At 39.1% G+C, this 25,583-nt stretch overlaps 1 protein-coding gene across 11 annotated transcripts in view; it reads right to left on the reverse strand.

The window, feature by feature from the left end:
* Positions 1 to 714: 714 nt before the first annotated feature.
* The window catches only part of eps8a (epidermal growth factor receptor pathway substrate 8a), a 40,623-nt gene continuing 15,754 nt past the window's right edge, over positions 715 to 25,583 (reverse strand). Inside the window, exons 3-25 of one of the 11 annotated variants that reach the window (XM_059510542.1) lie at positions 20,590 to 20,651; positions 19,875 to 19,925; positions 19,539 to 19,606; positions 16,650 to 16,811; positions 15,318 to 15,467; positions 14,647 to 14,729; positions 14,434 to 14,570; positions 14,273 to 14,346; positions 11,644 to 11,770; positions 11,474 to 11,562; positions 11,305 to 11,379; positions 9,508 to 9,656; positions 7,578 to 7,734; positions 7,361 to 7,494; positions 6,110 to 6,218; positions 5,898 to 6,038; positions 5,750 to 5,785; positions 5,304 to 5,327; positions 4,437 to 4,659; positions 3,645 to 3,828; positions 2,861 to 2,993; positions 2,566 to 2,618; positions 943 to 1,077 (exon numbers count right to left, since the gene is read on the reverse strand). In XM_059510542.1, coding sequence (XP_059366525.1) covers positions 2,607 to 2,618; positions 2,861 to 2,993; positions 3,645 to 3,828; positions 4,437 to 4,659; positions 5,304 to 5,327; positions 5,750 to 5,785; positions 5,898 to 6,038; positions 6,110 to 6,218; positions 7,361 to 7,494; positions 7,578 to 7,734; positions 9,508 to 9,656; positions 11,305 to 11,379; positions 11,474 to 11,562; positions 11,644 to 11,770; positions 14,273 to 14,346; positions 14,434 to 14,570; positions 14,647 to 14,729; positions 15,318 to 15,467; positions 16,650 to 16,811; positions 19,539 to 19,606; positions 19,875 to 19,925; positions 20,590 to 20,651 — 2,380 coding nt within the window. In that variant the 3' untranslated portion in view covers positions 943 to 1,077; positions 2,566 to 2,606. Of the gene's footprint in view, positions 1,078 to 2,565; positions 2,619 to 2,860; positions 2,994 to 3,644; positions 3,829 to 4,436; positions 4,660 to 5,303; positions 5,328 to 5,625; positions 5,786 to 5,897; positions 6,039 to 6,109; positions 6,219 to 7,360; positions 7,495 to 7,577; positions 7,735 to 9,507; positions 9,657 to 11,304; positions 11,380 to 11,473; positions 11,563 to 11,643; positions 11,771 to 14,272; positions 14,347 to 14,433; positions 14,571 to 14,646; positions 14,730 to 15,317; positions 15,468 to 16,649; positions 16,812 to 19,538; positions 19,607 to 19,874; positions 19,926 to 20,589; positions 20,652 to 25,583 lie in introns of those variants that run through there. The other 10 variants (XM_059510536.1, XM_059510541.1, XM_059510535.1 and 7 more) reach the window with 10 other exon arrangements.

Raw genomic sequence — 25,583 nt, forward strand, 5'->3', positions numbered from 1 at the left:
ATACTGTTTTTTTTTCACACGCGAAACATGAACACGTTATATTGCACACTGTAAACACAATCAAAGCTTCAAAAAAGCACGAAAAACGGGACCTTTAATAAAAGGGATTTTGAGTATATTCCTTCAGGTTTACCGGTATAAGTTATTAATGTTGAAAAACCTCATTTTCGCCCTCTCTACTAAATCACTTTCATGGACACAACACACAAAGGTCACATGATTCTGTTTATTCAGCACACACTTTATATTTACATTTGTGTTTAAACAGAAACCTTGAACCCAGAGATTGATTTGGCCAAACGTCAGTCACATTACTGGGACAGAGAAGAAAATCATCAATGCTTACGAGAAGTCATTTATATTTCAGAAGGTCTGATGGCATCAGTATATCATCATTAGAATGAGATCTACAGAGAGAGAGAGGAAGAAGAGGGTTTTGGCCCAAAACCGGTCACATGTTCTTGTGAAGCTCAAATAATCCACGCAACAAACGTCAGATCTACAGAAACAGACATTTCATTTCCATAAAGCTTTTTTTTTGGCATTACATAACTAGCTTTTGTTTGCTAGTAAACTAATTACCCATACATCTCCCCATACATTCAAAGCAGCTGATAAATAATCTGTGTGAACTCAGTCAGAAGTGTCTGTGAGGAACAAGAGTAATTGATATTTGGTCCAAGACCCAGTCAATCCTGTGGGAATATTAACAGATGTTGGACTATGAAGGCAGAACTCGATGGCACTAGACTACACACTGCTCTGACGTTCTCACAGGAACCTACAAAGAACGCTGCAACAACGTAAACAAAAAAGCCTTTTCAAAAGTGTTCGTCCACGTCCGATCCAGTTCCGTTATCAGACGGGTCCAAGAGTTCTTGACGACGGCGCATCACGGCAGCAAACTGAGCGCGCTCCACGGCGTCCTGTAAAAGGTCAGAGGTCACAGAGGTCAGAGAGGGGTCAGTGGTTGCTCCCCTCATCGAAGGACTCCACGCCGGAGTCGCTCGCCGCCGCCGAGGCCAGCTTCTCCTGTCGTCTCCTCATGATCTCCTGCAGCTCCGAGGCGGCGCTCCTCTACAGACACAGACAGAGAACAGTCACACCGGCGTTCCCAAATCACTCTCAGAGAACCATGCTAAAGGAACCGGGATTTGTTTTTGTCACAACATCAAATCACAGCATGCATGTTCATTTAGATTTCTTTGTAAAATAAATTGCATGATATAATATAAAAAAAATAAACCACTGTATTTTTAAATGCATTGAATTATTAAACATTTACACATTTTTGAATGACTACAATAAAAATATATGTATAGATAGTTAACTACAAAACTGTTCAACAATCTCAGGTACAAGCTACTAACAAAGAGTATCATAAATGAACATTTATTCAATTTTGATTCCTTTGGATATAATTCACATTTATATTTCAACTAGTGCTGTAAAAACTATATTATAAACAAAGGTTTTAAAATAAAAATGATGTATTATATTTGTATTGATATACTTATGTTTTCTTTCTAAATATAAACATTTATATAGTGGATGTGAAAACTTGATATCATGATGGATTTATTAAATTTAACTAGTGCTGTCAAATGATTAGTGGCATCCAAAATAAAGGTTGTGTTTACATAATACATGTGTGTGTACTGTACAGTATATTTATTATGTATATACAAATGCACACACATACGGCATATGTTCAGAAAATATTTACATATTTGTATTATATATAAATGCATTTAATATATAAATGTAACATATTTTTCTTAAATATATACATGCATGTGTGTATTTATAATATGCACAATACACACAAATATATTATGCAAACAAAAACTTTTAATTTGGATGTAGTTAAGTATAAATAAAAATAGATTTTCGTTTTTAAATAATATCAATTAATATTAAAGGAAAGCTTAAATATATATTTAGCAAAATGTTATTTATTCTATCTGACTATCGAGTTCACATGCTGATTTATTGACACCTTTCTGTATTTAAACACTGATGGAGAGACAGAGAAGAAGAGCAGAAACCAGTGAATGAGGATGAAGGATCTTCATCCAACGAGTTAAGCAGCACTTGAGGGATTCTGGGAAAGCATCTATTCTCTAACTATGACAGAAGCCACTAAACTTTTTATTTTGGGAGGGTTTAAAAATAATTGAAATTGCATTGACACTATCAGACGAGAACAAACGTTGAGCTGAATGATGACACTTTTACTAGTAGTACAGAGTTAGTTATGAACTAACTGTGTGGAGTTCATATTCCAATTTAAAGGGACAGTTCACCCAAAAATGTAAATTCTGTCATCATTTACTCACACTCAAGTTGTTTCACACCTGATTTTCTTTCTTCTTTTAAACACAAAAGAAGATATTTTGTGAATGTTGTTGGGAATCAAACTGTTTTCGAGAGTCCCGCATGTCAACTCCAACATTCGTTGAATTGTTCTTTGAGAAAGAACCTCTAAACTATCCCTTTAAGTAGCAACTGGTTGATGCGTTAACTAAACAAGAGCAAAGCCACCTCGCTACGATACTGAAGTACCTTCAGAGGAACGTGGATTACACGTGAAGATCATGAGAGCGTCAGAAGAAGACCTGCGGACAGTAAACACACCACAGAAAAACCAAAGCGACTCTTGCCAGAGTTGAGCAACTCATCAGCACACAAACTAATCAGACTCGAGGTTTGATTTAGGGATCACTACTCTGCTATCACTTTCTCGTCGTACGGTCAGTGTGATGTGATCCGGTCCGAGACATTTGGATTGGGACCGAAGAGTTGAAAGAGGAATGGAGAGAGAAATAAGAGAAGGGAGAAGCTGAGGAAGTCGACTCACCTCGAGAGCAGCTTTCTGGACGGCGATCTGGCTGTAGACCCGAGCTCCATCATCAGGACAGACGGTCTTCAGCTCGTCTTTGTTCAGAGAGAAGAGCTGAGCGCCGGTCAGCACTCCTAGACTGTTGATAGTCCTGCAGAACAGACCACAACAGCTTTGAAGGGGTCATCTTCCTCATATCGAGTTATTCTCAGATGCCTGTCAGTGTGAGGTCACACAGACCCAAGCCCCTCCCACAATTGTTGATTGACACTAGCGTTCGACTTTAGCCCCGCCCTGATTGACTGTCATCAGTCCACTATTGTTTCACCGCTGGAGCAGCTGTAGACTAGAATGGCTCCTGAGTGATTAATAATGAACACATCAGTTGTCATTCACTCCCAATATCTGAGCCGCATGAAGATGTAGTGGATTGCATTTGTTTTTGAAGGGAATGCGCACCGATTTACATTAATGCGTCTATGTTCGCACGAATCATTCATAATCCAGCTTCCACTTTTAGAAGGAGTATAAGGTTTGTTAATGAATGTTTGCAAATTGCATTTCCTAATAATGTACTAATTAGCAAGTGTCTGAAGTAAACATACTTATGAGAACAGCTTGGCATTCCATGCAGGAGAGGGGCGGGGTCAGCAGAGCTCATTAGCATTTAAAGGAACATGCACTGAAACGGCTCACTGATATTTACAAGTTAAAAAGGGACATTTTCACTCTACCATTAAGAAATTTGAACCAAAGTATGTTATAGACTTTTCATTAAGACCCTGATGAAAGAGTCACTCACGCTTCGCTAAAGCCTTTGAGCTGCAGCCAGGCCTTGACGTCTTCCGGTGTGGAGTCGTACGTGATGTTGACCGCCGGCAGGCTGGAGGAGCGAGATGGAGCCTGTAACTTCTTCTGAGCGCTGCGGCCCAGAGTCAGTCTGTGCATCAGCTCGTCCTGAACCTCCTCCATGTTGGACTTCCGGCCTGAGAAACACACGGATAATGCTGCAGGTGTGTGTGTGTCGTTTACACATTGAGATACTATGACTTTTTTCATTAAGGGCTCATGAACTGCCTTTGTTTTTTATTTTGTACTGTTCTCTGAGGTCCACTTATAATGTTATCAAGATTTTTAGGTAGTTTTTTTTTTTTTTTTTTTTTTTTTATAGAAGTAACAGGCTTTTTTTTGGCAGTGATGTAAAATCGAAAAAAGGTAGTGATGTAGAATCGGTGGGTGGGGATAAACAGGTAATGATGTAGAATCAGTGGGCGGGGTTAAACAGGTAGTTATGTGAAATGGTGGGTGGGGCTAAACAGGCAGTGATGTAAAATTGAAAACAGGTAGTGACGTTGAATCGGTGGGCGGGGTTTAACAGGCAGTGATGTAGAAGCAAGTGTTGATGTTCTGTGGAGGTGGGGCTTATCCACACTAACACATCATAACATTCCAAGCTGTTTTTAGACTTATGACAAAGTTTCGCGTTCTGATAATTTTGGTATCTCAGTTCATGACCCCTTTAATGTTTTGATTCGATTTGCCCAGTATGGCTTCTTTTTCAGAAAATGTGCTGATTGTGTGTGTGTGTGCGTACGGCTGGCGGGCGCGGGTCTCTCTCGCTGATGATCTCTCATGGTCACGCCGTCGCTGCCGTTGTTGTGTTGTTGGCCGTTGGCCGCTGGTGTGTCCTGTTTTTGGGCGGATGCGGGCAGCAGTGGCGGGGTGGGGATCTGCAGTGGGGTGGGTGGAGGCGGGGCCACTGGGGTGGGCGGGGCTTCAGTCACAGCCGGTTTGGGCACATAATCTGAGCGCTGCTTCTGAACGGCACAAATAGCACAGCCAGTCACTGAACTGACCTCGCACTGGTGCACTTCCTGTTCACACAGGACATGCTGAAGCACTCGTGATTTAGTTCACCTGCAGACCTGCTGTAATCACATGATCAAATTCGCTTGGACATCAGATGAGCTCATCAAAGCCTTGAATCTGATTGCATGAGGTTTCCAAAGGGCCATTCACACAGAACACGCTTTTCTATTCCAATGCGCTACTTCTCCCTTGGTTTTCTATGTAAACAACATGTACTAGATTGACCACTAATCATGCCTTGTGTTTTTCGCAGCATCTCACACATGAGCGCAGTGTTTTTAAGATGCCGTCTACAGTTAAAAGAGTTTAAACACGTACACACAGCGCTGTTCATTAATGTCAGTTCCAGAACAGTCCAATCAGAAGAGCCCGGAGGCGGGGCAAGCGTTGTTTACAGTAGCAAGTTTAGATGCATGACGTGTTCTGTGTGAAAGGCCCCTAACACACAGAGTAACAGTAGTTCATCATTTATACTGTATTAATAGTTATAAAGTCTAGCTGGCCTCTACACAGACAGATCTCTAGGAAAAACATCCTGAGATGGTTGATTATGGGGGGGTTCACTGACTGTGAGACAAAATAATCCAGTTACCTCGTTTAACTCGCCCAGTAATTGCTTGAGAGAAAAATGAAGAGTGACGTCAAAAATTAAATTCAACAACACACACAAACACACACACAATCCAACAAATAACACACACACACACACACACACACACACACACATGCATTTACTAGTCATTCCACAGACATCTATTGTTTTATTTACAGCTTGTTATAAATACTAATTAACTTACACACTAACTCTATAAGAAAACAAAACTGCATTTTTACAATTCATGAAAAACTAATTTTTATAACATTTTTACAAATGAGGATGTCTCTAACAGGAGGTTTTGTTAGGTTTAACTCACTTCTGTGTACAAATTTGTCCCCAAGGCACACACACACACACACACACACACACACACACAGAAGGAGATAAACTGAACTAATGCAGGAAATCAAAAGAAACTGAACACAAACACTCCAGTTTACCTTAAACAACTCAAATTCCTTTTTTGGCATCATTAGCTTTAAGATGAACAGATGGCAAAACAAAGAGATGAAATGAAAGTGAAGATGAAGCACACAGACAGAAGCTGAGTAAGCGTCTCGTGTGTGTGTGTGTGTGTGTGTGTGTCACCTGTATGGTGTGGCTGTAGATGGGCTCTCCACGGCCCGTCATGTCCACTGCCCTGCTGATCTCCAAGATGTTGTTTGGCACATATCCCATAACCCCCGAGCTGTTTTGCACCTTCCACCACTGCTTCCTGTCATCCAGCACCTGATGGCCAATCAGATCGACACGTCACATGACAGACATCACACTGACATCATCATCATCATGTGACGTACCTCCACCACCTCGTCTTTCATCACAGACAGTTCAGTGTTGTTTCTGGCCACAAAGTCGTATCTGGATTTGGCAAAGTTCCTCTGCGTCCGGCTGTGAGCCTCTGGGTTCCTGAAGAGAAAGAGTCAATGAACCTCCACGAATAAAAATAAATCACGTCGTTTTTCAATAGAAAAAGATACATTTAACTGAGAAGCAAAATGACTTCAGACATTGTTTTCTTGCCTTGATTTCTGAAATAATATTCAAAACTAATTGAGTTTGAGCTTAGAACAAGAATATCTGCTAATGGGGTCAGAAAAATAGACTGGCAGATATTTGGTCTTATTTTAACCCTTGTGTGTGTTTTTGATCAAACTAGTTGTTAATGCAAACAGCATAGATTTGGTCAAAAGTGTGCATTGGACTTTTATTAGACTTAGACTTTTATTAGATTTATTAAACTTTTATTAATAAATGTACTTAAAATGTCACACTCATTTCCTTTAATAAGTCTATTTTACACAAGGTGGAAGAATAGGTCCACAATGAAATGCATTAAAATTGCAATATTTCAAATACTTACATTTTAATGCAATACTTTAATCTAAAACCTTTAAGCATTAAATTAGGCAGACTTTCATTTGTCTGGCAAGTGCTTTTTCAGCTTCTTACTTATATAGCACCATTTTTAAAATCTGAAACTGCACAAAAAACAAATAATGCATTAAAATGAATGTTATTGCTTGCTAAGCATTGACATATCCAAGACTATAATAAGAATAATAAAATCTGCTTGGCGTTTAGTATATGGAAAATAACAGTTTTTTGTTTTTTTGTATGTGTGTATTTTTCCCCCCACTTTATTTCTGAAGCAATTTTCCTTCTCAAGTAAACGTGTCTTGGTTGAACAATGCTGACATATTTGTTCTGCAAAACAAGACAATAACACAAAGGAACAACGTTAGTTTTTGCAGCGAAATCTCTTAAACACAAGCTCGCTCTCTTTAAATGCTGAATCTACAGATGAATGTAGTTATTGACCGACCGCTGCCACCATGGAGGAGCGTCTCAGAGCTCAAGAACGAGAAGGGGAAGTGTCTTTACTCCATCAGACGACAGAAACCTGGAGGTTTTAACAGATTGAGAGTTCAGGTCAGAGTTGAGAGTTTAGAGAAGCAGAATGAACCCAGAACAGCCCCAGAAGCGCAGCCTGCGCTGAGCCGGTTCTCCAGGGCGCGCGGTGCGGTCGCTCGTACCCAGGTGGGTTTTACCTATCTACATGACGGCTGACCGCGTGTTTAAAAGCAGCCACGGCCGTGTCTGGCTCCAGCAGGTGCAAGCGCTTGTAAGAGGTGTGTTTGTAGCCGTACCCGTCTGCACCGGGGAAGTCCTGAACCAGCGGCTGCTGTCAGGAGAGAAAACACTTCCATTTCAACAAGTGCTTCACAGCGTCACACCGTAAGTGTTAAAGGTGAAAGAGCGTCTCACGTCGAGCGGAGGTCTGTCCACGGGTCTCTGAGCCGCACCGAGCCTCTCCGCCAACTGAGCCACGTCCTGCTCACGAGACACCAGCACCGGCGGCTCCCAGCCGTCCCGAAAACACAGCGTGTGCGGAGGAAACGGGTGATCCTTCGGCCACTCCAACCTACACACGAGACAAGATGCTTGAACTTGATTTTGTTTTGGGTGTGTACTAGAACAGGCTCTCATACTAGGTTGTTCGAAAAACACATTCTGTTTCACATATTTTACATTATTACAGCACCCCTCCCTCCAGTCTGGCATGAACGGCTCGAATAGTTCCTGTATCAAATGAAGGACCGCCTTCTGAAACACCAAATGTGCTGTGATTGGTTAGCTGGGCCTGTGTGTGTTGTGATTGGTTAGCTGGGTCAATGTGTTGTGATTGGCTCCACTGTGCCTGGTCTGGAAATGTCATGCCTCTTACCATAGCCGCCTGCAAGCTTCAGTGTAAATATTGAGTCAAAATCAAATAAATTTGAGCACGATTTAAACCCGGGTTATTTTAACCGTTCTGAGTTCGTCTGCCTAGCTATATTGTATCTGTAGTGTTGTCTAGCACTTATATCGGTTCAGCAGAGACTCATACACGTGTCTATGCTTTCAAAGACAATTAAGAGATTTAAATGTCATCAGTTGTTAAAAGTTAAGAGATTTAAATATAAGTTGGTTTTGTTTGGTTAAAATATGTAAATGTGAGTTCATTTTGTTCCATTAAAATGTTTAAATATCAGACAGTTTTATCCAATTAAAAGATTCAAATATCGGTTGGTTTTGTTCTGTTAAAATACTTAAATGACAGTTGAGCTTTTTCTTGTCATGAGCCTGGACCCGGTGTTTCTCTCTCTCACCAACAGAGGACACCATTTCCCATTATCCCGGAGTCATTTACCTTTACTCCACACACCTGTTCACCCACTCACACACACACACACACACACACACCTGGTGCCCATTGTCATGGACTATATATTCTCCTCTCACTCACCACTCTGCCTGGCATTTCTATTAAGAGACCGAATTATCGGTCAGTTTTGTTCAGTAAAGAGATTTAAATATCGGCTGTGTTTGTTCTTTAAAAATATAAACATCAGTCAGCTCTGTTAAGAGATTTAGATGTTGTTCGGTTAAAAGATTTAAATACCAGTCTGTTTTGTTAAGAGATTTAGTTTTGTTTGGTTAAAACATTCAAATATCGATTGGTTTTGTTCCAATAAAAAAAATGTAAATATCGGTCGTTTCTGTTAAAATGTTTAAATATCGGTTGGTTTTGTTCTGTTAGGAAACATAAATATAGATCAGTTCTGTTAAAATGTTTAAATATCGGTTGGTTTTGTTCTGTTAAGAAACGTAAATATAGATCAGTTCTGTTAAAATGTTTAAATATCGGTTGGTTTTGTTCTGTTAAGAAACGTAAATATCAGTTTTGTTCTAATAAGACATTAAAATATTGATCATATTTGTTTTGTTAATATTTAAATACAAGCTGTTTTTGTTCATTTAAGAGATTTAAACATCTGTTGTTTTTGTTCGATTAGGAGAATTAAATATCGGTTGTGTTTGTTGTGTTTTTGTAAAAAATGTAACATTTGTTTGGTTAGGAGAGTTAAATATCGGTTGTTCTGTATAAAATTAAACATTTGTTCGGTTAGGAGAATTAAATATCGGTTGTGTTTGATCTGTAAAATTTTTTACATTTGTTCGGTTAGGAGAATTAACTATTGGTTGTGTTTGCTCTGTAAAAATATAAACATTACTTGGTTTTTTTTTTTAGGTTTTAAAATTTAGATATCGGTTCCTCTTGTTTCTGTTAAATAATGTATATCTTGTTTGATTTTGTTCTATGAAAAGTTTTAAATATCGGTCAGTTTTGTTATTAATAGAGACGCCCCAGTACCTGCATTTGGTCCATCCGTCTCCCAGCGTGACCCACAAGTGTCTCTCCTCCGCCGAACCCGCCGCATGCAGGAAGTCAATGGCTTCTCTGGTGAGGAGAGGAACGATCACGCTTTTAGCCAGATCCACTCCTCCAGACGTCTGGATCACCTGAGACACACACACACACACAAACGTCAGTCTGACAGAACAACTGTTCCACACACACACACACACACATATAGTCGTGGCCAAAAGTTTTGAGAATTACAAATATTAGTTTTCAAAAAGTTTACTGCAAAACTGATTTTAGATCTTTGTTTCAGTTGTTTCTGTGATGTACTGAAATATAATTACAAGCACTTCATACGTTTCAAAGGCTTTTATTGACAATTACATGACATTTATGCAAAGAGTCAGTATTTGCAGTGTTGGCCTTTCTTTTTCAGGTCCTCTGCAATTCGACTGGGCATGCTCTCAATCAACTTCTGGGCCAAATCCTGACTGATAGCAACCCATTCTTTCATAATCACTTCTTGGAGTTTGTCAGAATTAGTGGGTTTTTGTTTGTCCACCCGCCTCTTGAGGATTGACCACAAGTTCTCAATGGGATTAAGATCTGGGGAGTTTCCAGGCCATGGACCCAAAATTTCAACATTCTGGTCCCCGAGCCACTTCGTTATCACTTTTGCCTTATGGCACGGTGCTCCATCGTGCTGGAAAATGCATTGTTCTTCACCAAACTGTTGCTGGATTGTTGGAAGAAGTTGCTGTTGGAGGGTGTTTTGGTACCATTCTTTATTCATGGCTGTGTTTTTGGGCAGAATTGTGAGTGAGCCCACTCCCTTGGATGAGAAGCAACCCCACACATGAATGGTGTCAGGATGCTTTACTGTTGGCATGACACAGGACTGATGGTAGCGCTCACCTTTTCTTCTCCGGACAAGCCTTTTTCCAGATGCCCCAAACAATCGGAAAGGGGCTTCATCGGAGAATATGACTTTGCCCCAGTCCTCAGCAGTCCATTCACTATACTTTCTGCAGAAGATCAATCTGTCCCTGATGTTTTTTTTGGAGAGAAGTGGCTTCTTTGCTGCCCTTCTTGACACCAGGGCATCTTCCAAAAGTCTTGTCCTCACTGTGCGTGCAGATGCGCTCACACCTGCCTGCTGCCATTCCTGAGCAAGCTCTGCACTGGTGGCACTCCGATCCCGCAGCTCAATCCTCTTTAGGAGACCATCCTGGCGCTTGCTGGACTTTCTTGGACGCCCTGAAGCCTTCTCTACAAGAATTGAACCTCTTTCCTTGAAGTTCTTGATGATCCTATAAATTGTTGATTTAGGTGCAATCTTTAATAGCCACAATATCCTTGCCTGTGAAGCCATTTTTATGCAACGCAATGATGGCTGCACGCGTTTCTTTGCAGGTCACCATGGTTAACAATGGAAGAACAATGATTTCAAGCATCACCCTCCTTTTAACATGTCAAGTCTGCCATTCTAACCCAATCAGCCTGACATAATGATCTCCAGCCTTGTGCTCGTCAACATTCTCACCTGAGTTAACAAGACGATTACTGAAATGATCTCAGCAGGTCCTTTAATGACAGCAATCAAATGCAGTGGAAAGGTTTTTTTGGATTAAGTTAATTTTCATGGCAAAGAAGGACTATGCAATTCATCTGATCACTCTTCAGAACATTCTGGAGTATATGCAAATTGCTATTATAAAAACTTAAGCAGCAACTTTTCCAATTTCCAATATTTATGTAATTCTCAAAACTTTTGGCCACGACTGTACACATGATCAAAAGACGCACCAGTTTGAGAGGATTGAACAGGAAGTGGACCAGATCCACAGCACTGGGGTTCTGAATGTGGTTCTTCAACTTCCCCTGGAATGTCAATCAATAATCACATCACAGATCATATAAATGATATTTTTCTGATGTTTGTAATTGGGATGGTAACCTGTTTAACGTCACTCACCAGCAGGTTGAAGGCATGTTTGAACTTCTGGAAGCAGTCGATAAACTCTTCCTGAGATGGAGGTTTAGCTCTCAGAGTCAAAACTCCCTCTGATTAAAGACATACACAGCAAACACACTCATGACACACTGATGATGATGAGGATGATGAGGATGTGTGGAGATGCTTACCTCCGGGTCCTTTCTTTTTGCTCTTCTTGGTTTTCTTGCGTTTTGAGAGATCGTTAAAGGCCTCGGCGGCTTTCTGCAGTTTGGTGACGAAGTGTTCGATGTCGTCCAGAATGTGATTTAGGATTTGCTGTAACACACATCAGTATTTTACCATCTGCTGTATGCACACACACACACACACACACACTCTTTGTTATTTATTTTTCTTATTTTACAATTTGCTGAATGCACACACGCGCGCACACACACATGCACACACACACATGCACACACACACACACACACACACACACTCTCTCTCTCTCTCGCTCTCTCACACACACACACACACACACACACACTCTTGTTATTTATTTTTCTTATTTTACAATCTGCTGAATGCACACACACACACACACTCTTTGTTATTTATTTTTCTTATTTTACAATTTGCTGAATGCACACACGCGCGCACACACACATGCACACACACACATGCACACACACACACACACACACACTCTCTCTCTCTCTCGCTCTCTCACACACACACACTCTTGTTATTTATTTTTCTTATTTTACAATCTGCTGAATGCACACACACACACACACACGCTTGCACACATACACGCACACAGACAGACATCTGCAACACCAACATGACTCTCGCACAACCATCAAACTGACAGTCTTCATGATGTTTTATCCACTGCTAAATATTATAAAATTATAAAATTGCAATCAAAATTTTTACCAAAAAATAAATAAATCATTATTTGGTTTGTTTCCCCAATTTGTTTAGCCTGTATTTAATACAATTTCACACAAAGTTTCATAGCCGGTAAAATATATTTAAATCAGGCCCAGTTTATCAGCAGTGATGGGCTCGTCTCATTGGCTGGCACAGGGTTGCATCACAAGTCTAATTTTAAGGCTTTTTAAGACCTGGATAAATAAAAATGATAAGGGATGTGCAGTTAACAGCAGTGACAGAAAATAACTTTTTTTTTATTAAGGGGTAATATTTATCAAATTAAAATGATTTTGATATTTTACCTATATAAGGGGATTTTTTCCTATACTTATGCATAGAAATCACCTTTTAAGTCACACTCTAGCATTCAAATTCAATTCATTTAGAATAAAAACCTTTACCAATCAAATTAAATCATTATCCTTTGTATGTGTTGCTAAGTCTCTGAAATTTTTGTTGACAAAATAAAGAAAAAACCAACAATGCAATACTAGGGTTGTGTCTAAAATGTAAATGATCGTCTATGTGACTTGTAAAAAATAAATATCACAGTTGCATTTGTGCTGATATTTGGGAAAAAGACACTTTTGCTCATGTGATATTTTGATATAACTACATCATATCATATAAATAAAAGACAAAAGCTCATAGGAGCAAAAATGCCTGTGTATATTGAATTTCGGGGGCATATAGCTGCATACATGCATACTAGGGGTGTAACGATACGCGTATTCGTTTTGAACCGTTCGGTACAAGGTTTTCGGTTTGGTACGCATCATGGACCGAATGGTTCGTTGGACTGATTAATTATATTTTGAAAAAAAAAAAATTGAAATATAATGATATGCGTTCAACCAGGTAGCCCAATAACCCAAACGACATAACAGGCAACGCCCCTGACACCTCGAAGAAGAAAAAAACACCAACTTATATGTTTATGTTAGGCTACTCAGTCAGGCGCTCGCTCACTCAGTACGCGCTGAAGGCTCGTTGCAAAATGGCTAATGCGTTTAACAGACCAGAAATAGAAGATCCTCCAATAACCAACAGGTCTGGTGTTTGGGTGCACTTTGGATTCCCTGTAAGCTATAATGGTGATGGCAAGAGAGTGGTGGATAAAAAAAACAACGATATGTCGCATCTAGGGTACAACAGCGGGAATACAAAAAAAAAAAGACATTTCCAACGAATTCAAACAGGGCAAAAGACATCACTACGGCGATTGGTAGGCTACATTTACGTTATAGCCGCGGATATGAGACCTTGCTATTTACCATTGATTCTATCATCACCATTATAGCTTACAGGGAATCCAAAGTGCACCCAAACACCAGACCTGTTGGTTATTGGAGGATCTTCTATTTCTGGTCTGTTCAACGCATAAGCCATTTTCCAACGAGCCTTCAGCGTGTATTACTGAGTGAGCGAGCGCCTTACTCTGTAGTGGAAAACGTAGGTTTTAAGAACATGCTTAATGTAATTGAGCCCTGTAAAAAGTTACATCTTTGTATTTGTTCATAACTAATATAACATTTTCATAAAACACCATAGAAGATGGGTAAAGAATAGCTCCATCATTGTTCAATGTAAAAAAAAAAAAAAACATACTTTGTTAGTTTTAATAAATAATTTTTTTTTTAAAAATCAAGGAAATTTATCTGCCAATTTTTTCTTTTTGCTGTATCTAAAATGTACCGAACCGTACCTAACTGTGACACCAGTGTATTGTATCGAACCGAACCGTGAATTTTATGAACCGTTACACCCCTAATGCATACACACACTTTTTAAGACTTAATAACCTTGAAATGTAAAAATCTAATTTATGCTTCCTAAGACTTATTAAGTATCCGCAGGAACAGGAACAGGATGTGATGTATCAGTGTAAATACTCACCACATCTCTGTCCACTTGCGCTGCACTCATCCCAGGAGAGCCATCCAGCTCTGTGTAATGTCTCTGTGGATCATCTGAGGACACACACACACACATACACACACACAGTGAAACTCTGGAACAGGAACTCGAGGGTTAATGATCGACACGCCTCTTCTTACCCTCCTGCTGCTCATTGGTCCACGGAGTCCAACTGGCCACTCGGCTCTTGCCATCCGTTTGATTGACAGCTCCTGGAAGCTCGGGGGCGGGGCCTCCTGGGGGCGGAGGGATGGTCCCGTCACTCTTCAGGATCATTCTGATGGACACAGAGAAACCGATGCTGCGTAACCATGGCAACAGGCATCTCCATAATTCACAAGCGCTGAACTTACTTCAGCACCTCTGGGCGCTTCTTGACCTTCCCGCCCTTGCTGTCGCTGACGGCGCTCTCGATGTCCATGTGGATCAAATTGGCCTGATTTAATTACAAAATAAATTTAACTGTAATCAGTTACAGTTACTGAGAAAAAATGTGTAATTAAATTCCAGTTAACTATTGCAAAGGGCGATAACTGTTTTATTACCTATTTGGGTTTGTGCATATGCTTTATTTTTTTTCTTTATTGACGGTTTTATTTCAAGCCGTTGTTAGATGTCAGTGTTTCCTGTCATAGCTATGCAAGGATCTGATTTCAAAAAGTATCATAGCTATTAAAATATTGCTTGCTATGATTTTTAAATCTGTATTTAACCTCAGAACAATCTAAAAGTAAAAAGAGGTGCTAAAGTTGATTTTGCAGTGACTGTGCTTTAAAATTAAATGATTATAATCAAGTGATAAAGGATTTTGAAAGTCTGAGTTCTAATATAGGGTTATAACTCTTTTTAAAAACTGTTACACTTTATTCTTAAGTATTCTTGTTACACGTTACATGTACTTACTATTATAATAACAGTATACATAAATATAAAACCCTAATCATATAGTAAGTACATGTAGTTAATTAATACAAGTACTCAGTAGTTGTTGTTCAGCAAACACAGTTTTGGAGCGAGACCAGACCTTGATGTCGTCGCACTGGAACAGGTGCAGGTCCGGTTTGCCCTGACCAGACTCCTTACACACCAGTGCCAGGATGGAGTCGTAGCTGCAGGCGTTCATCACGGCCTGACAGTGCTGGATTGAGGCCAGAGGAAAGTTCTCCAGCTCATTCTGAAACACACCATACATGCATCACTGGAGTAGAATCAGATAGTTAAGGCCTGACTGCCATCTCTCACACATTCTGCATGAGACTCACACAATTGACACTTTTCTTCAGTTAAAACTGTAATAATAGGATATCAGCAAAACTAGATTTATGTATTTATTATGAAAACTTGAGTATTTGTGTTTGCACTCTGGAAATTTCCCAAAAGATTCTATTTTAGGGATGTAATGATTAACCGGTTGAAGATCGATTCAAATAGGTGATGATTCAAATCGGTTGAGATGCTAAACAAATCACGATTCATTTAGGGCTAGGAGTTTATATGAATGTGTGTCTGAGGGGAAATCACTGTCTTTAGAAGAGTTTAGATGGTATTTTTTCTGTTCATCTTGCCTCTGTATAATGCATATTAAAGTTCATAAGTGCAGCGCTACTTTGTTTACAGCGGTAACCAAGGAAACGCAGAGAGTGAATATGCGTCTAGTTCAGCTCGTCTGCTGTTTCTGTGTCATGCTGATATTTTATAGTTTCACAAAACTGAAGTCAAACCATTCTGTTTTTGCTTCAGATTTCGTAATTATACCATTTAATTTCGATTAAAAACTGCTCATATTGCATGCACAGTTGGTGGTTCCCATTGACTTTCACAGTAGGAGAAAAAAATACTATGGAAGTCAATGGGAACCACCAACTGTTTGATTACCAGCAATCTTTAAAATATCTTACTTTATATTCAACATAAGAACGCAACTCTTACTGGTTTGGAACAACATGAGGGTGAGTATATGAGGACAGAATTTTCATTTTTGGGTGAACTATCCCTTTAAATTAACATAATTTCCACTGTGGAACTTAAAAATTTCGATTCTGCCTATGAATTCCTGTGTTTTTTTTCAAAATAGATTAAATCAAGGTAATTTGACCCTTCGAATAAAGATGTACTGAATACATTGTTACACTAGTAGGTGGCAAAAAGGGAATGTTCAAATGTATTTGTCTTTGAATCATTCAAAAGATTCCTCCAGTAATGAAACAAGTGAATCCTGAGTGAGTCATTGAATCATTAATTCATAAATTACACAGGATTTTGTTTAGTTGTCTAAAGTTTTGTCTTCAGAATCATGAGAGAACCACAATCTCAATATAAAAAAACAAAACAACAACGCTCTATTTTGCACACAAACCTTGCTGTCGTTGTCGATGAGGCTGACGGCTTTCCCGTCCACCTGCAGGATCATGTCCTGCGTCCACACCTTCCCTTTAGCGTCCAGCAGACGCAGCTTCCTGATGCCGTCCTCGATGGTCAGCATCGCCTCCTTACGGTCCATCACAAACGTGGTCAGATGCTGCAGGAGACAAATGTCAAGTCACCTTTAAAAGATGGTTAATATTCAGTAATATTATCAGTTTAAATGCATTGATACTATCGGACGAGAACAAAACTTGAACCGAATTGATCTGAATTCACAATTCATTAATTTTGCAACATTAACACCAATCTATATTGGGTAAAGTGCTACATAAATCATTTTACTTGATGTCACGACAGGTTTATTATCTAGTTATTTAAATTAAAACCATTAAAAAACATTTTTGCTACTTGAAATAAAATAAATGTCTGGATTAGAAAGCACCATTTCTCATTTTAATTTCGTTTAAATTCATGCACTAAAATAATTCACACTTGAACTGATTAATAAAAACTATACAGACATATAATAATAACAGAAACTACTAATAATGTCAAAATGACTAATACTTTAATTAAATTTAAAATGAAGTTGTAAAAGCGCATTTGAAATATTCATAAAAGCATATTATAAACCGGTTAGTTCCAGTGCTTGATTCTGATTGGCTGAGCCACGTTCAAAGCTGACTGACGCTACAAAGTAACAGACACCTTTGTTTACATTTGTGTGTTGCTCGGCAACCACTTTGTTACAGCCACAACTGATTCTGAGGAGCTACATTGTTTGGTGGAAGAATACTGTTGTTATTAATATCATCATTATACTTTATTTGCTCGGTTTTATTCGGTGAAACCTTACGGCGTATATGAAATAACCAGTGTTGGGGAGTAACTAGTTACATGTAACGGCGTTACGTAATTTAATTACAAAATTATTGTAACTGTAATTAGTTACAGTTACTAAGAAAAAATGAGTAATTAAATTACAGTTACTTATGAAATTTTTTACGATTACAAAGGGGATTACATTTGAATATTTACACACATCCACATACAGATTTAACGGATTTCTTTCCCAAATTGCACTGACTATTCTGAGACATACCGCCCTAATAATTTCCGGGATGCGGAAATACAGTCTGGTTCGTAGAATCCAGTCTTAAAAACGAAATGCCTAAAGCGGACGGAATATGCCACATTTTGGATGACTAAATCAAAAGTAGGTCAGTACACTTGAATCAAAACATGACATTGACTAGTGTCTGTGAATATAAAGCCCCAAAAATGCAATATATGACTTGCACGTTCTGCGTGTCTGTGGAAATCAGGCGCGGACTGGACACCGGGAGAACCGGGACAATTCCCGGTGGCCTGGCAGCCGATTTTGCCCCACTATTTAATATCATTATTGTATAATTGCCTGCCGAATGTACTAAATTGCGAATCCGCCATTTGATAATTAAATCTCTAATAAGTCATGAATTGTTAGCCATGACTCGCGCCTCTCCGCGCCTCCGCCAAACGGTTTGGATCAGACTCAGAGTAATCAATGAGAGAGAGAGAGAGAGAGAGAGAGAGAGAGAGAGAGAGAGAGACTGACTAGAGTGGACTGCTGGAGCAGAGAAGCAGAACTCCTGTTCTGGGTTTCATCTGTAAAGATGCTTTTTTTGTCTTTGTTTTTTTATTTATTTAATCAAGCAGCAGCACGTTGCTCATCAGTCATCACTCAAAATACTATATAAAGGACATCATTATTATCTGTTGTAATGTTACAGTAGTAATTTAGCTGAAAAAATTCAGATTTTTTTATAGGTTTAGGGGGAGCTACGACAGACAACAACACAACCCTTACGAAAATTAACATTTTAATATTTAACTATAAATCCAGAGAAAATGGTTACTATTGTTTAACTGTGATAACCAAAAATGTAAAATTATTTTACAAATGTATTTATTTAAAAATAAATACAAATCCATTTGCAAAAAAACAAGGTTATTTTACTTTTATATAGGCTAATAAAAGCATGGTAATTTTTTGTAAGGGAAAACATGACTCGTGTACAGTATTAGGATTTTTCTATAAAGATATTGTAGTATTGTAGAGTATTGTATTGTAAAGTATAGTTTTGTTCAATCTTGAGTATTAAAGTCATGAGAGAGATGGATAACAGGGCAAAATAAAGAGACTGAAGAGAAAAATGGAAGTGAAGGTGCAGTTCGGGAGAGAACTTTTAATTATTTTGCATGTCCCCAAATTAAAGATTTAAACCTTTTTTATGTCAGGTCCATACAAAAATAGTTTTTTTAAATTAATGGCAAAGACATGGTTTCATTTACTACACATAGGCCTGCCTCAGTATAGGAGTACACGAGCACATAAACATAATTTCTAGAACTGCTCTGTGTCACTTCATGTGCATTTTACTTATTTTGAGAAAACTATCATCATATACAGAAACAGCAGTTTAAAAAAAACACCAATGTTTCAGGAGTTTATTACACAGAATACGTCACATGCTTATTAGATAACTGTATTTAAGTTGATGTATATGCTTTTATTTATTATTCTTTAATTTTTACAAATTTAGAAAGTAATCAAAAAGTACTCAAAAGTAATTAGTTACATTACTTTAATAAAGTAATTGAAAAAGTTACACTACTATTACATTTTAAACAGGGTAACTTGTAATCTGTAACCTATTACATTTCCAAAGTAACCTTCCCAACACTGGAAATAACCATTTTATAAAAGCAACAAGCCCCGTGAAGCTGTGGTTTACAGTGAGTTATGTGTGTTTCCAATAGTTGAAGTGATCGATGTGATCAGATCTTGGCTCATCTCAGGATCTCTCAATCTAATCTCCCGAACGGATGCGTGTCTCACCTCCACATGGTACTGTGACGTGTCCGTCAGGCTGTTGATGCTGTTTTTGGTGTAGTTCTTCCTTTGCTCTGAGGAAAGAGCAGATGTTGTTATATAATCGCCATCAGAGACACACAAGCGCGTCCAGACGGAATCTGCAGAGTTATTCACATCTTCTGTCGTGATTCTGGAGCTCGACTGAACGATCAGCCTCAATCTAGAACAGATTCCGTGTGGACGCACGAAACCGAACACATCAAATCAAACGCGTGTGAAGAGTTCATAGATTCAGCTGGGAAACTAGCATGAGAGGAGAACACTGGACACACACACACACACACACACATCGGCTTCTACCTTTCTTTTTGTGTTTGGCAGAGGTGTGGAGGAAATACACTCCATCTGTTCCTGAGAGCGACGGTGCAGAGAAAACACACACACAGTGACTGACATGTCGTTTTCTTCACTGTGAGTTTTAACCTCTGCTATGATGTGATACACACACAAACACACACACTCTGAGAACATCTCACATCTTACATCTTCACCTTCAACACGTCAAAATCATACTTCACCTCAAGAGAAATCATATTCTCAATCAGTGTTGAGGGTTACGAAATCAGATGACTTTTTTCAAGTGACTAGTAGAGTAATGCATTATTTTTACATTTACAGTTACTTTAACAAAAAAAAGCCCTTACATTTGACAAAAATATAACTTTTGGGTTTTTTGTTATTAAAAAAATAATAATTAATTAATAAGTATCTTCTGTAGAGCTGCTTGACATTGAATTAGTCTGGCTGATGAATTTTGCATCATTAAAACTGTTATTTTTCTGTTTACTACCGTGAAGCTGTATTGTATGAAGCCACTTGACTTGAATAGAAATGTACTGTTATTATTATTGTGGTGAAATACGAGATGTGTTCTCATGCACACACAGTAGAATATATCGATATGAATCCCTTCTGGGAATCAGACAAAAGGTCTTCATCATGTTCTTCACGTCATGGTGACAGCGTTTTGAGGGTTCAGGGGTTCCCTACGCAGACAGCAGGGGGACACACTTACCATACAGAGCTTTACCACCCGTCCTTTTGGCAGGAACATCTGGAGACAGTGAGCCGTGACCGCTGAAAACAAGAATAACAATAAAGAAAACACTAGAAGACATGGAAAAAACTATTAAGAATTATCAAAATCCATTAGATAAATCAATAACAATATCTGAAATATTAGAACATATTAAAAATCTTAAATTAAAGAAAGCATGTGGACAAGATCACATTAATAATGAAATGCTTAAACTCAGCAGTCCCAGCATGATTCAAACAATAGGCAAATGATTTAATCTGGTGTTCTGGTCCGGACACTTCCCTGAGATCTGGTCTGAGGGACTCATCACCCCCATATTTAAGAGCGGCGATCGATTCGACCCCAATAACTACCGCGGGATAAGTGTGGGCAGTGTGTTGGGAAAACTGTTCTGCAGTATCATACACACACGCATCGTCTCACACATCTCAGCACACAACATCTTAAATAAAGCACAGATTGGCTTTCTACCAAAACATCGCACATCCGACCACATCTACTCTCTCCACACTCTAATCAACAAGAACATCAACCACAAACAAAGGAAAATATTTGCATGTTTTGTAGACTTTAAAAAAGCATTTGATTCAATTTGGCATGATGGTCTACTGTACAAAATCCTACAAATTGGCATTGGCGGAAAAACATTTGACATTATTAAATCTCTGTACACCAACAGCAAAAGTGCGGTGAAGATGGGTAACCGCAGAACCGCGTTCTTCCAGCAGGGCCGTGGAGTGAGGCAGGGCTGCAGTCTGAGCCCAACTCTATTCAACATCTACATCAATGACCTGGCGTCAGCGCTGGAGAGCTCTACTGTGCCCGGCCTCACTCTACAGGGGTCAGAGGTCAGATGACCTGGTCCTGCTGTCCCGCACACCTGAGGGCCTTCAGCAGAGCCTGTCCCTGCTGTAACAATACTGTCACGACTGGGCCCTGACCGTCAATCTGGACAAAACCAGAGTCATGGTGTTCCAGAAGAAAGCCAGATCTCAGGGACACAAACAGCAGTTCCTGTATAAAGGCCAGGTCCTGCAGCACAGCTCTAGCTACAGCTATCTGGGCATCGACATCAGCGCTTCGGGATGCTTCAGTCTGGCTGTGAAATAGAGTATCGGTCGGCCGATATATCGGGCCGATATTTGTCATTTTTTAATATATCGGCATCGGCCGATATCCGTGTTTAGTAGCGCCGATTTAAAGTCAGGCACGTCGGCGGGCAGCCCCGTGTTATTGGTGCGGTGGAAAGTGCTGCAGCAGCATGTGAAGCACCCCAAGCCAAAACTTTTGAAAGATTCAACAGCAGTCCTGGGAGATAAAGGTAGTCAGAGAATTTCACTCTGTAAATGGGGTGGAGAAGTTGTCAGCTCTCACAAACACTGCAGCGTGACGTTACCAAAGTAAACTGTCTCTGACGTTACTCCGCCGCTCACAGACAGCACCGCGCTCGGAGAGACCGCTGTCCTGGAGCTGCCCAGAACGGTGAATCACATTTGTTCGGAGACATGGTTTGATGCAGACAATAACCAGTTTTCCATCCAACTCATTTGTATTTAGGGATGTCAATATTCGATAATTTCCATGATCGATCGTCGTTTAAATTAATGGTCAATTAATAACCTTAATGCTGCAAAATGCATCTGCAGCGGTATTATTATTATGTGCACAAGCCACTTGGAAAAAAAAGCTTTCTCACCCGAATTAAAGGGGTTTTAGTCTGAATAAAATGCTAGTAGCAGGACTGTAAAATGAATAGATGTGATTATGATCATTTGATAAAATGAAGAGAGAACGCCATACGTTGGAGATCATGTTACTTTGTTGACTGTTTCCCATCAAGGAGACCGCTGAATGCACCTCTTTAAATGGTTTCGTGGTGCTTGTTGTTGTATTTTAAAACACATCTGCAATGTTTTCAAATGACACACTATAGTAGTGGTGCAACGGATCATCATTGATCAATATCTTCGGTTCGGCACACACGTGACCCCCGGATTGATTTATGAAGAAAAAAAAAGTTGCGCATGTTTAGTCCACACTCAGTGGTCATGGCGAACGGAGGAACGGAGGAGCTTGAACGCCCCGCGCATTTTGGCTTCCCTGTCAGATATAATGATGAGGAAAGAGGTTAGAGTGAAAATATTGTGCCAGATCTTTATGAACAGGAGAAGAAAACGGTTGTGGATGAACTATCCCGAGCATCCTCTGTTGCGCTCACGACAGACGAGTGGACGTCCAGGGGGGCGGAGAGCTCTGAGACGATAACTGCTCACTTCATCGCAGCACACTGGGAGATGAGAAGTCGGGCTATTATGTTAAAAAGAAGATATTATGTGCACTTTAAGTTGATTTCATATATTTTAATCTAATAATTTAATGTTAATAAAAAAAAAGACAAAACGTATGTTTATTTGTCTTGGCCTTTTTTTTTTTTTTTTGCTGATTCGGAAAATGATCCGATCCATACGAGGACGAGCGAGCGCGGGTTTGACCAGATGTATTTGGAGGTTATTGCTCACGTCTTGTTCTGCACATATCCAAATGTTTCCATATTCGCAATGTATCGGAATGTTAAACTATAATATTTTTTATTTATTTAATGTAAACTAGACGGAAAGATCATTCTCTACACATGAGCAAAAACCTCCTTGGCATAACAGCAGAGTGGACCGGTATACTACGGTCTATTTAAACTGACCAGTGTAACCTTTTAAATGTTTGGTTGACTGTACTTTATTTTAATAATGAACAGACTGCGATGTACGTTTGAAATTAGAATGCACTTTAGATGTTCTGTGTCATTTATACCAAACACAAATGTTGCTGGTTGCTAGTGTGTTTGCAGCACTACTGTTATTTATTTTTTATATATTTTTCAGATTTTTATTTTTAAAATTGTATTTATTTAAATGCATATTTAAGTTTACATTTATGTTCCAACAAACTTGAAAAATTCTACTTGATAAATGCTCTAAAACTTTTATGTAAATGATTGACTTATATATATATATATATATATATATATATTACCCGTTTTATTTATTTAATACTTGGTCAGTTTATTGATTTTGTTTGGTTAACTTTGGATAAATTTTTTATTTTAATACCGTGCAGTGCACAAAATTAAGATTCGAGAGATGGTTCAAGTCAGTGCTCAATAAATGATGATAAGTTTAGAAATGTTGTGCATCCACTTATTATTAGTGTGACATTTTAGCATGCAAATGAAGGGGAAAACTTCAAGATATCGGCCCTAAAAATCGGCAGCACATATCGGCCATCGGCTGACCCTGACCTCTAAACATCGGCTATAGAAAAACCCATATCGGTCGATCTGTGAAAACACTCGCTGAAAAGGCTCGGAGGGCTTTCTATGCTATAAAGTCACGATGTGGACACTTAAAATTACCCATTAAAACCTGGATAAAACTATATAATTCAATAATAAAACCAATTCTTTTATATGGATGTGAAATTTGGGGACCAGTACTACATTTTAAAAATTGGGATAAAACATCAGTAGAAAAATTACAATTGGAAATTGGCAAAAATATTCTGGGGGTTGACAGAAAGACGTCCACTGCGGCCTGCAGGGCTGAGCTGGGCCTGTACCCGCTGAACATGGAGATCCAGAAGAGATGTGTTCAGTTCTGGCATCACCTCCATCAGTCTGACCCAGAGTCAGTGCAATATAAAGCCCTCCTCGCCAATGAAAGCTCAGCAGAACCTCATCCTCTGAACTCACTCGCTCTTCAACTCGTCCATCAACCCCAAACCTTTTATTAACCATATCCACAAACATCTAAAAGTCACTCATGATCAAGCACTAAAAGCACATTTTGCCCTCCAGAATAAACTGCAATGTTACTCAGCCCTCAATAGAACCACTAAATTGGCCAGTTATCTATTTATTAAAGATTTTAAAGAAAGACAAATCCTCTCCAAATACAGATTAAGTGACCATGATCTAGAGATAGAGAGAGGAAGACAGAGAGAGAGCAGAGGATCTGTAGACACTGTGACCTACAGCACATCGAGGATGAGGAACACTTTCTGCTCTTCTGCTCTAAATACACCAGTATAAGAGAAACCTTTCTGCCCAGGTTTGAAATCTTAATTCCATCATTCTCTGAACTGAGCGACACTGACAAAATGTTCTTCTTACTGGGAGAAGATGATAGTACAGCTGCACTAGCGGCTAAATATGTGTTAGCTATTCACAACGCCAGAGTCAGCTAATTCTCCAGAGAGACCGACTGGATTTATCTATTTATTTATATTTACTATGCTACATATGATCTGTACATATATGTTTTGTTTGTTTGTTTTATTACTTATATATAATATGTTGATGCTTTGGCAACATTGTGTTTCACAGTCATGCTAATAAAGCTCATTTGAATTTGACAGAGAGAGAGAGAGAGAGAGAGAGAGAGAGAGAGAGAGAGAGAGACAGAGAGAGAAAGAGAGAGTTAGTACACTAGCGCTCATCCATACTCACACTTTCTCTGCTGTTCTTCTAGGATTAGTGAATTAATTGTGATGCATGTGTTATCCACAGTCACCCACGGCCTGAGTGTGTGTGTGTGTGTGTGTGGGGGGGGGGGGGGGGGGTTAATGAGTAAAGTGGACACTTGATCTGTTAGTCACACTAATTGTGTGACAGATCAATAATGAATGTGTTCAATAGATCAGGAGCAGAGGAAACATCAATAAAACATCAGATTCATCACACTGAAGTCACACCAAAAATCCCAATGATCCATCTAATAAATAAAACTGAGAGTTCACGTGAGCGATTCAGTGAACTGCAAAGTGTGATATTGATTTAATTCAACCACTCAATATACAAGAACTAATACTGTGTTGCAAATTTGATCAATTTCGCTGTGCCAGAACTGTTGTGAGTCTCTGATCAACACACAGCAGTGATTCATTACTGAGTGAATCCATGGTTTGAATGAATCAAG

This window comes from Carassius carassius, chromosome 26 (assembly GCF_963082965.1).
Source record: "Carassius carassius chromosome 26, fCarCar2.1, whole genome shotgun sequence".
Classification (NCBI taxonomy): Eukaryota; Metazoa; Chordata; class Actinopteri; order Cypriniformes; family Cyprinidae; genus Carassius; species Carassius carassius.